Below are 11,780 nucleotides of genomic sequence, written 5' to 3' on the forward strand. Positions count from 1 at the left end.
GGGGGGTATGCAAGGAATGTCTCTGTGTCCCTAAAAATCACAAGCTCCTCCCACTAGGGACGTTGCTAAACAGGCCCACAATGCCAGCATGAAATAATTACAATGAGAAGCCAGCTGTGGAGGAGTAAGGTGTCCGTCTTGTCTATTTAATGGGGTGATTCTACCTTCTGAGGATCCGCTTCTCTCCCTCTCCAGATCTGTCCCTCCCCAGCAGTCAACAGTATGAGGCTCTTTCAACTGTGGGGCATTCATTAGATCCATCCAGAGGGGCAGCTCTGGATGAAGAAGAGCCAGCGCAAGATCCAATGATCTGGTGGCGGGTGCAAGGGAGACGGAAGGCAATGGTTAACTTCCTTCATTCCCATTATTCCTCCTTCCTTCCCTCTTTCCTTTTCAAATAGCAGAACAAAATGTTATTCCCAAAACACCAGGGGAGACTGAACTTTTTGTTTGGGCCTGGGAGGCTTCCAAAAATGCTACCTAATTAAACTCTCTGGCAAAGAAAAAACAGTCACCAGACTCCAAGAGAAAACACTGTATTTTCCTAAGCTAGACAAGGCTATCATAATCTGAACGTGGCCAGGAAAGAAAGGTCCAAAAAAGTGATTTCATTCAGAAGAAGAAATGCAGAAAAAGAGGAAAGTGACTGATTACTGGGAACCTACCTCTGCCCAAAGGAACAGGGCCAGGGAGAGTCGTAGGACCTGTGGTGAAGTAGTTATATGTAAACATCGGTGTTAAATAAGCAAAACCTTCATGTGGGAGGAAAAGACCCCTACATGGACAAAATCAACTGCTCTTTATTTTGTTTCATCAGTTTTATTGGTCATATATCCATGATTCATTATATAAATCTTTCAAAATAACTAGATATTACAAGAATAGTTTACAATTCAGCTCTCATTGCACAAATACTTGATACAGGAAAACATTTTTACAAATACGTATGCTTTCTTATAAGAATACTTTTTTTTTAAAAGATTTTATTTATTTATTCATGAGAGACACAGAGAGAGAGAGAGGGAGGGAGGCAGAGACACAGGCAGAGGGAGAAGCAGGCCCCACGCAGGGAGCCTGATGTGGGACTCGATTCCGGGATTCCAAGATCACACCCTGGGCCGAAGGCAGGCACTAAACCGCTGAGCCACCCAGGGATTCCCTTATAAGAATACTTTAATAAAGAAAATAAGTCTGTATACATCTTACAGCAAATTCTATGCAGTTTTTTCCCCATTCAGCCATCGTTTTGAGTTTTCCATCCCAGCACATCCATCCCATTCAATAAATCAAATTATAATTTGCTGCTCTTTCTCATTTTCTTTTTTTTTCTTTCTCATTTTCAACCATTATTGAAATTCATTCTGTTATAGAGTTTTTAGGTTTCTTTTTCTCATCTTTCCTGATTGGAAAGAATTCACATAATTAAGCTAGAAGAGGTAATTTAAACACCATTCCTTCTAATGTAGTTGGCGGCAGTTGGTGCCTGGTGATCTCACTCCTCACTTACACAAGTCCAGGTAAGTAGTTTTACCCCACCACTGCACCAAGCAGAAGGGATATAGTCCTTGCATTCCTAATAGTTTCTAAACTGCAAAAACAAAGCCCAGAAATAAGGGTTAAATACAAATATTAAGAAAGCTAAAACATTTGCTAATGATTAGAATAAAGACACTTTTAAATTCAAGGTCTCTTCTAAGTTGAAGAAAACCTAAAAGAAAGGATGTGGCAGTAGTTCTATAAAATACTGAAAAGTGAAAAAATGTCAATCACTTAGGTCAATGGTGTGTTATTTCCAAAGTGCCATAAGAGATGGAATTTTAGACTCTATGGCTAGCTGAACTCAGGATCTGGCATCCTTCTTATGCAGTGGCCTTGAGTAGCCTTATAGTCCCCTGCTCGGGGGCACGTCACCATTCAGGCTGCAGGGGAACTTTTCAGAATACTGAGCACGTTTACCCGAAGAGACAGGATCCACCAGGGGAAACATTTGGCATTTATGCTATTCACTGTTACTGAAAAGTGTGTCCACTCAGCAAAGCTTGTCTTACTTTTCAGGTAGCATGAATGAAAACCAAGAGACTAGCAGTATTCTACAGTCAAGTTCCTGAGTACTACGCTCCAATTATCCAATATTTTCAAAGGATTCTTTAATCAAGCCCTTGTCCAGTAAGAGATTTAACAGTACTTTGGGACTGCAATATGTCCCATTTCTCTTATATTTCTCTTGATTTCTCTTTCTCACCCCAGTGTAATAAACTGCTACAGGTTTTTACCAAAATACCATAGCAGTAATTGGAAAGGAGTTTTTTGGTTTTGTTTTTTTTTTTTTTGGTTTTTTGTTTTTGTTTTTGTTTTTTTGTTTTTTTGGGTTTTTTTGGAAAGGAGTTATTTTGAATTACCAAAAGTATTCAATCACATTATAACGGGTCACATTTGCATATAACTAATGGCCAAACAATGTCTACTGCAGTGATTTTGCAAATTCAGCATAGTCAATGTATCCATCATTGTTCTTGTCATCGTCTCTCAGAACACCATCTATTAAGTTAATCAGTTCAGCTTCACTCACAGGTGGGGCCTGTTTCCCTTCCTACAAAATACAAAGCAGACAATGATGAGTCACATATTTTACCAGAAGTGCTTAGTTAATGTCCAAAATGTCCGTGTCATATGTCCACAAGCTCCTTTGGTGTAGTACATAGCTACTTCTAAGAATCCACAAATCACCTATCAGATAGTCAATTCACAACAACCGAAGTTAAAAAGAAAGATGCATTCAAAGTAGGCTTATTTGCTTTAAAAGTTGCTTATTTGTTTTAAAAGTTGCTTTTCGTTCTCTTCTAATTACAAATGTAACATATGTTCACTGCAGAAAGGTAGGTCTGGCTCACACAGAATGATGAGGTTCCTAATTCCCACAAACCCACAAACTGGTCTTAGAGAAAAGCTCACAACCCAGGCTCTCCAGAGGGTCAGCTCTGGATGCAATGTGCCCTTGTAAAGCGCAAGCAGTCTGCACCAGACAGCATCTTGGGGTCAGAACAAGAGGAAAGAGCTGCCGACCAGAGGAAGTGGATATAATCTTGGAGGTGAGGGTACCCTCTTGGGGGTGAAAGGTGCCCTGCTCCAGAAGCAGATAGAGTGGAGCTCGCTGTGCTGAGTGCTAACACTGTCCATCTAGACTGATTCTTCCTTTGGCACCTCCCCCACGTGCACCCTTTGCTCTCCTACCGCCACCACCAGCCTCACCTGCCAGGACTGCTGAATCACAATTTCTCCCCCTGATGCAAGTCTTCCCATGCCCATCAGTCTCCCTCCCACAGCAAATGATCTTCCCGTGATAGTGCCTATTCTCCTGCACAAAGCCGTTGGTGCTCCCTGCCACCTTCAAAGCAAACCCACACCTGTTCTTCCGGCAGACAACGGGAGCACACACATCTCAGCTCTGCCCCTCTTCCTCTCTATGGACTGCAGTGTGGCAGAGCAGGACAGACTCTAGACCAGGAGACGCACCATCTAGACTTCAGTTCCCTCACCAGTAACATGGGGGTAATAAATGCACCTGCCCTGGCTACTCACAGGCTGTGGCAAAGATCAATCAAGCTCTCTAACCCACTTGAAAGTGCTCTGGAAACCGTCTCATACGGAGCACTGTATAATATCACACGAACCCTCAATTTCTGCTGAGTCCCTCGATCCCATGGTCCCTTGGTTCGCCACTCACTCTTCTCAAAAAACTTCTCCCACCCCCCCCCAAAAAAACAAACAAAACTTCTCCCCTGCTCTGAATTTCAATGTGATCTGTCCTTTAGGTGCTGGTTCTCAGACTCCAGTGCATGGCAGAAATGCCTATAGCACTTGTCAGAGAAACAAGACCCTGGGGGAATTCAGCCTCAGAAGTCACCCTTTCTGAGAAGGGGCTACAAAAGGAAGTGACGAGCAGAAAAAGAAGATGCAAGGACAGCACAGTCATCAAGGCTAGGGACTGAACGGCCAGGGCCGGGTTAGGGGGTAGGATGCAGGAAGAAGGCTTTCCAAGACACTGTCCACTAAGCCACGGCTGACCTACCTCCTTATGGACATGAGTGATGGCTGTGGAGAGTTCTAGGCCGTCAAGCAAATTATTGCCGTCATAATCATGCATTTTGAAATAATGGAGCTGCAGTTCTTGTGGGGACATCTCTGCTTCTGGTTTGTTGATGACACCTTCTAGATGCTCCATGATATGCCTAAAAACCAATAGTTAGACTCAGACCTTTCAGCAGCAACCCCGGGATCATCCCCAAACCTTAAGGACTGAAAAATTCAAGATCGGAAAGTTCACCCATCCCAGAAAAACAAACAAGAGAGACAGAGCACACTCAAGGATGATAGATACAGGCAAGGCCATAAAAGGGGCAGGGAAAGAATCAAACAGTTCACCTGTTAAGCTGGCAAGACTATGGGTGTTCTTCCCTCTTCATTATTAGAATGCTGTTCTAACACTTTCAGGGCTAACAATTAAAATAAGTTTTCTTGAACCAATTTTAGGATAATAAATAATGTGGAGGCTAATTGGCCCATGACAAAAGTTGCAACAAATAATTCATGTTTAAATGTGCCAATAAGAAAAGAAAACTGTCTGATCAGTCAAGAAACCTCAGTTCTATCCTGCCACTACTACTGGTGTATACGTGTGTGAGAACATGTGCGTACACATACACACGAGTACGAATGTGCGTGTGGTGGAGGCTTGTCTGTATGTCTGCCTGTGGTGAAAGAGACAGAATGAATTCAGGTAAGTCATTTATCCCATCTAGGTCTCAAGATCCTCCGTCTATGAAATGATGGAAAAAAGACTGCCTGATTTACAGGTGGCTCTAAGGAGTAAGCATCATCCTTGAAAAATGTCAAGGAGTTGTAGAAATAGAAGGAAGAGCGCATGGAGGGAGCCATTACAGCTGGCCGTAGGCTGCAGCTGCAGGGGGAGGCCCTGGGCCCCCAGCCCTGGCTGGATACGTACTCTTGGTCGTGCACTGTATTCTTATCCAGGCCCACGCTGCCGGGATGGGAGAAGCTGGCCCCAGGTTCCTCGGCCCCAGCCCCTGGAGCACGGAAGGCCCAGAGCAGGCCACACAGGAAGGGGGTTCTGAGCAGCCGCAGGGATCTCATGGTCGCCGGTACCTGGGAGGTGGGGAACATAGAAGGTACAGGTGAAAACACCAGAGCTAAGGTTCTTTCAAAATGTGACGACACAGTGTGCTCCTGGGGAAGGATCCGTGAAAGGAACAAGACTGGGGAACAGACTGTCCAACTGGGCCCTCCAAGTCCCCATCAGTTGAATCAAGGGGGTTGGGAAGGCTCCACATTTTCTGAAGTTCCTTCAAAGTGCCAAGTAACACAATGAGAGCTTAAAGGGACGTGAAGAGTTTTCCTGCCTACAAGAAGCTTACAGTCTGGTAAAATACTTCCTATGGAAAGAACTAATAAGGCAGAAAGTGAGGTGTCCTAAAGAAAAAGAAAACTGAAAGTTCAGAGGAAGAAATTTCCTGTGGGTGAGGGTCAGGGAAGGCTGACAGACCTGGGACACTTCAGTTGGGCCTGGACAGACAAACACGCACTGGATATGTGGGGACTGAAGGACTAAGGCAATGGTGTGAGCACAGAAGCAGGTCAGATGAGTGGGAAAGAAACTCCAAGCGGTTTAGTTGAGGGGGGAGCCTAGAGGCTATGAAGCCGGCAGAACAGAGGAAAACAGGACACAGAGACTGACCAGCCATTTTGGGATACGGCTTTGCACACCAGGCCAAGGAGGCTGTAGTTGCTGGAGGATGAATAGACGCCGCTGCGCATTTGTGCATGGTGCAGGAGACCAGAGCTTGGTTTCAGAATGGCTCATCCAGCAGCACACTGGGAGCAAGGTATTTAGGGGAGCAAGACCAGAGGCAGGAATGTGATAGTTCAGGGAAGCAAAGAAGCGGGTCACATCAAGGCCTACAGTTGGGGACAGAGAAGACCACATTAACCCTGCCTTGTCCACCTCCCAGGACGGTGACAGAGGCAGGTAAACTAACCACTGTGAAAGAGCAATGGAAAGAAGAATTACAGAGACATTAGGATGCCATCAAGTACTCCCGGAGTTTGGCTAGACCTGGAACTGTGGCCAACCAGGCATAGCCAGCTCCCCTGCCAGCTCCTGAGGGCAGGAGTACTTTGTTCCCAGAATTCCTCACCACGGCACAGGCAGGCCTCTATTAACTGTTAGACTAAAATTCCCAGTCCTTTCGGGGGCTTATAGACCAACCTCAAAAAGGAAGATGAAGGAAAAAAAAAAAAAGGAAGATGAAGGACCACCAAGAGTCCTCCACACCAACACCAAGTCTACACATCCACCTTCCAAAAGGCAGTGGCAGATTCTGTGGGTAACAAGGGCCAGTGATTTCTAATGGGCCAACTAGAGCCATACCCCCAAACCGACAGCAGGAAAGCGAAAGCTCCAGGTGCTGCTCATTCCCTTGCACCCACCACCCACAGAGCTCACTCCAAAGTGGCTGCTACCTCCATGCCCTGCATCAGGGACTGAGAAGTAGCTGTGCTGTAATCCATCACCATCCCAAAGGATGAGACTCGGGGAGAATGCCATTCCTACAATCGTCAGGAATATTTCCCAAACCACTTTTACCTATCAACAGTATCCACTCCCACAGTCCTCTCCCTAAAGAAATGACCATCACTGGGAAGAAACTTCCAGGGTGCCAAAAAGCAGCATCTAATCTTACTACTGTATAGGGACATCATAATGCAATGTCATACTTAACAATAAGAAGAGATCTTTAATACGCATTTAATAAAGAAGAGCAGACTGCACAAGACTGTAAAGAATAATTTTGTATTCCATACATAGAACAATGACTAAAAACTGTTAAAGATTATATTTTGAATTATGAGGTGTGATTCTGATTTTTCTTCTTTTTACTTTTCTATGAATTCTAAAGTTTCTACTAAAAACATGTTTTTTCTTTACAAATATGTATTTTAATGTTTCCCATAATTTTGTTCCAATAGGTATGGATGGAATTTTTTAAAGGCGGGGCTTTCATTTAATTCCTATCTCTGGAAAATAATTCAGGAACATAAACTACATTCCCAGTTTTACCAAATAAAAGTGTACAGAACCTGACAAGGCCACTGCCATTGTACCTGGTCCCCGAAAACAAGGTCTCAAGTTACTCCCAGCAGTGACTGCCAGGCCAGAGCAGCGCAGCTTGGTCTTAGTATGCACCTTTAGAGTTCTGGGGTAGGAGAGACCAGAGAGGGAAGCCACTTTCTCCCAAGTTAGACTCATGCACAGTATACATCTCTTTCTCCAGCAACTCCTCTTCAATTCTGAGTCTGCTGGGGATCCCTGGGTGGCTCAGCAGTTTAGCCCCTGCCTTCAGCCCAGGGCGTGATCCTGGAGCCCCACGATTGAGTCCCGCATCAGTCTCCCTGCATGGAGCCTGCTTCTCCCACTGCCTGTGTCTCTGCCTCTGTCTTTCCCTCTCTGTGTCTCTTGAGAAAAAATAAATAATAAAATCTTAAAAAAAAAAATTCCGAGTCTGGTATAGGCATTCTTCCCATATGCTCTCCAGTACCTCCCTTCAGAAGAGTCCTGCCTGACAACTGCTGTGAATGCATCCTTGAGAACTGCCTGATTACTTGCCAGTGCTCCCTGTTGGACTGTGCTCTACGAGGGCAGGGACTGAATCCACATTCCTAGCATCAGGAACAGTGCCTGTCACAGGGGCTGGCAGTTCTCATCCCATGGGGCAATAGTCCTTAGAGGCTAAAGGGGGATTCCCACCTTCACAGATATGCTGCCAAGTTTTGATGTCAATGTAAATGAGCATAAAACCTTTTTTTTGAAGATCTGACAGTTGAGAGATCAATGAACCATTTCCTATAACTATGTGGTTGGAAGCTTAATATATCAAATTGAGTATATGGAGGAGGGATAGGTTCTATTTAAATGGCACCAAAAAGCAACCAAGTGATAATTAATACAGTAACTACGAGTCCACATTATCCCTTCTTCAAGGGAAGCAGAATAAAGGCCAAGTACCACTGGTTTGGAACATGATTCATCTCGGTCTGCTGTAGCAGGTTTCTAACAGAATACAACAAAAGCCCAATCTACAAACACAGAGGAGCAACAAATTAACGGGTCACATTCAAAAAGAAATATAAGCAACTCCCCTTTGCCTGAAGAACATGGTGTATCACCCATGCTTCAATGACTTAGTTCAAGGCCACGAGCAAACAGCCTGGTAGATAAGCCCCAGCAGTTTCCAAGTTCATCGCCTTCTTTGGGAAATTATAAAGGCCAGACTGGAAAAAAAAAAAAAAAAATCCAAAGGAGAGACTTGTGAAGGTGACTTCAGAACCCAACCCATGCTTTGAGACATCCTTCACAAGGAGAAGCCTCAGTCCCAGGAGTTTGGTGCCTGATGATGCTCAGAGGTGGGTGTTTTGCAGTGCCTGGAGTGTGACGGGGCTCCGCTCGCTGATGCAGCAGCCTCTTCCAGGCCCAGAGCCTTTGCTCCCACCGTTCCATTCATCCAGCCTCCCTCTCACTTCCAGGTCCCGTTCACATGCATCCCGGGATTGTTCCAGCCACACCAATCATTCTCTCCTCCCGCCTCAGTCTGCAGCCTCTCACAACATATGGAAACGTACTGTTCTCTTTCCCTCCCTCTGTGAGGGCCAGGAGCCTATCTTATCTGTCTCTCCCTGACTCTACCAATCATAAAGTACTAAGCTGACCAAGAATAGCACACCTTCAAGTCTGATTCAGGGCAGTGGGTTTTGGCACCTAGATATGTTTCCCTATCACAGACCTGGCCTAAGTTGGAAAAATAACTTTTCTTTGGAGCTCTCCCACTAGCACTGGCCTGGCCAGCTTGGCCCACCCTCTCCTCTCATTGTGTCGCTGGCCCTATCGGCATGTAAGAGTTTGGAGCCAGCCTTCCTCCCATAAAGACTGCAGCAGCTGTTAGCAGCTTTTCTCTCATGCTGGGGCCCTCAGTCAATTCAAACTCAAAGCAGCCATACTCACCAATATCCAGACATCCTGTACCCAAAGTCAGTGCCAAAGTAAAACTCCCAACACTACTTCCCATTTACCACTGCTATGGTCCTGGACTGAAGGCAAGAATAGAACCAGGTTCCTGGGCCAAAGAAATTGCTACATGGGTTGGGGGTTGAGAATTGGGTCTGAAAAGCAGGGCATTTTTAATAACTTGATCTACAGGTTTGTTCGGGGAGCCCACAGAGCACCAGGCTTCGTTTATGCATTCAACCAACACTCTCTTTACTAACAGCTTGGTGCCACACAAGGCGCTGAGGACAGAACTGTGATTCAGATGGGCTCCCCTCACACTGATTACAGCCTGGCGGAAAAGAGAGACCAGTAAACAGACACCCATGGAGGACCGCAGATACCCCGACACACACCTGGAGTAACACGGGAAGGACAAGAAGGATCTTTTTCAACCGAAGTACACAGTACTTCGGGTAGAACGAAAATAATGTATGTAACCAACACCTAAGCCTGTAAGAAACTCGGTCCAGTCCAGGAACTCAAAAAAGGCTCAATAAGGTTGAAGACACAGTAGAGGCAGATGGAAGGACACGATTAGCTCCTCTGAATAATTCTGCAGACCGGCAGGGAACGGACACCTTGTATCCTAGGATAAGCAGGAAGAACACCTGGTCCACTTGATAAGGGGGGGGAGGGGTTGGGGAGGTTGCTTGGCCAGAGGACCTGATCCAACGAAGCAGGGTGGGGAAGAGAACTGAGGCAAAAACAGTGAAAAGAGGGCAGCCCGGGTGGCTCAGCGGTTTGGCGCCGCCTTCGGCCCGGGGCCCGATCCTGGAGACCTGGGTTCGAGTCCCGCGTCGGGCTCCCTGCGTGGAGCCTGCTTTCCCCTCTGCCTGTGTCTCTGCTTCTCTCTCTCACTCTCTCTGTATCTATCATGAATAAATAAACAAAATCTTAAAAATAAAAAATAAAATCATCACTGTGGCTTTGCAGTCGCAGCAAACCGCAGAGGATCAAGAGGCGCAGGGGACCAGCGGGGAGGCTGCCTGCGGGGGCTCGGACGGTGGACTAACTCGCCCGGCAGAGGGACGTGGAAGTCGCCAGGAGCGCCGCTGGGCGGGCGGGGACAGGGGCATCGGGTTTCTGGTCTGGGCAGCGGTGCCTGCGGCTGTCGTGCCCGCGAAGGCGCGCAGGAGAGGGGCGCTTCCCCGCCTTCCCCCGGGACCTGTGTGCTGTCCCAGCCGGCGGGAGGCCGGGGCACCGAGGCAGGCGGAGCGTGCCGCCCCAGGCCCCCGGGCCCCCGGGCAGGTGCTCCAGGAGGGCAGAGCCCCGCCCCGGCTGCAGAGCCCCCGCCGGCCAGTCCCAGCACAGGGGGCTCTGCTCCCGGCGGCCGAGCCCCCACCCCGACCCGGGCCCGAGACAGGGGCGCCGGCATCCCGCCCCGCAGCGGGCCCCACCGACCTCCTTCCCCAGGCTCGGGTTGCGAGCCTCAGACGCCGAAGCCCGGCCTCCGCTGCGCCCGGGGTTCCAAGCAGGTCTCCAGACGCGAAGCCTTCCAGCGTGAGCCTCGCCAGCCCCCGTCGGCGGAACGCGGCTCCCCGGCCCCGCCCCCGGCCCCGCCCCCCCGGCCCCGCCCCCCCGGCCCGCCGTGCGCACGCGCGTCCCCTCGGCCCGCCCGTTGGCGCCGCGGAGCCCCGCCCCCCCCGCCCCGCCGTGCGCACGCGCGCCCTCTCTGCCCGCCCATTGGCGCCGCGGAGCCCCGCCCCCTCCCGGCGCCGGGCCGCGCGGAGCGCTCGGGAGGCTCCACGTGTCGCGGGCTCGAGTCCAGCGGAGGCCGTTCCTCTGCCTGCCCTCCCCGGCCACAGGCGGCTCGGGCTGGCGGGGCCCCCGGCGCCTCCAGGGTTGCTGGGAACGCGGTCCTGCGTGGGACCCGGATGGTTAACGCGGATGGGTCGGAGGCTGCGGCCGGCGCGCTGTCGGCCCCCACCTGGACAGGTTCCTCGGTGCCCCCGACTGCAGGTTGGGCCGAAACATCATAGGACCCCGAATTACTCTGCTGATGAACCGCCTCGGAGATGCTGGGACTCCAAGACCGGCCTACCTCTAGCCTCTGCTTGCTGCATTCCACCAGCCGCATCATCTGTAACCTTTACGTCCTATTTATTATACGAGGCCCGCCAAGATTTTAGGGGCAGCCCCGTTCAAAGACCACCTCCCTTGTGCAGTTCGTGGCATCACCTGCTATCTTAGTAGAAGACAAAGCACTGCAAAAAACAACAGATGCACAGACAAAAACCATAAACCCCGCATAATCCTCCTCTTCCAACTACCCCCCCCCCAAGACTTGTTGTTCCATGAATATCTACTGGCCAAATGGGTAAAGGAATGTGTGACTGTCATTTTTTTTTAAAAGATTGTATTTATTTATTCATGAGAGACACAGAGAGAGAGGCAGAAGCACAGGCAGAGGGAGAAGCAGGCTCCATGCAGGGATCCCAACGTGGGACTCCATCCCGGGTCTCCAGGATCAGGCCCTGGGCTGCAGGCGGTGCTAAACCCCTGAGCCACCAGGCTGCCTCGAGACTGTCATTTTTTAAGATCCCCTCTTCCCACTTGTTTTCCTGAAGATACAAAATCATTTTTTCGTGAGTCTGGATCCAGAAAGGGAGAGACTGGGAGAGAAAGAAAGGTTAAGTAAATGGATGAACCCAGAACCCGCCCT

General features: G+C 48.8%; 1 protein-coding gene across 1 annotated transcript; it reads right to left on the reverse strand.

Moving 5' to 3' along the window:
• Positions 1-1,379: 1,379 nt before the first annotated feature.
• Positions 1,380-8,260, reverse strand: MCFD2 (multiple coagulation factor deficiency 2, ER cargo receptor complex subunit). Its single transcript, XM_041754189.1, has 5 exons — positions 8,215-8,260; positions 5,753-5,973; positions 5,003-5,163; positions 4,070-4,229; positions 1,380-2,590 (listed from the first exon to the last, which is right to left on the reverse strand). Exons 1-5 carry the CDS (start codon positions 8,243-8,245, stop codon positions 2,462-2,464), a joined length of 702 nt encoding a protein of 233 aa, XP_041610123.1. The 5' UTR covers positions 8,246-8,260; the 3' UTR covers positions 1,380-2,461.
• Positions 8,261-11,780: the final 3,520 nt, after the last annotated feature.

Source organism: Vulpes lagopus, chromosome 5 (genome assembly GCF_018345385.1).
Source record: "Vulpes lagopus strain Blue_001 chromosome 5, ASM1834538v1, whole genome shotgun sequence".
In the NCBI taxonomy this organism is placed as follows: domain Eukaryota; kingdom Metazoa; phylum Chordata; class Mammalia; order Carnivora; family Canidae; genus Vulpes; species Vulpes lagopus.

Bases quoted from the DNA above. Each gene is read 5' to 3' on its own strand.
- MCFD2 (XM_041754189.1), bottom strand. From the start codon at position 8,245: ATGGGTGATACACCATGTTCTTCAGGCAAAG. The intron at 5,974-8,214 runs GGGAGTTGCTTA...CCCCAACTGTAG, and splicing joins ACCATGTTCTTCAGGCAAAG to GCCTTGATGTGACCCGCTTC. The intron at 5,164-5,752 runs GTCAGTCTCTGT...CCCACCTCCCAG, and splicing joins GCCGTATCCCAAAATGGCTG to GTACCGGCGACCATGAGATC.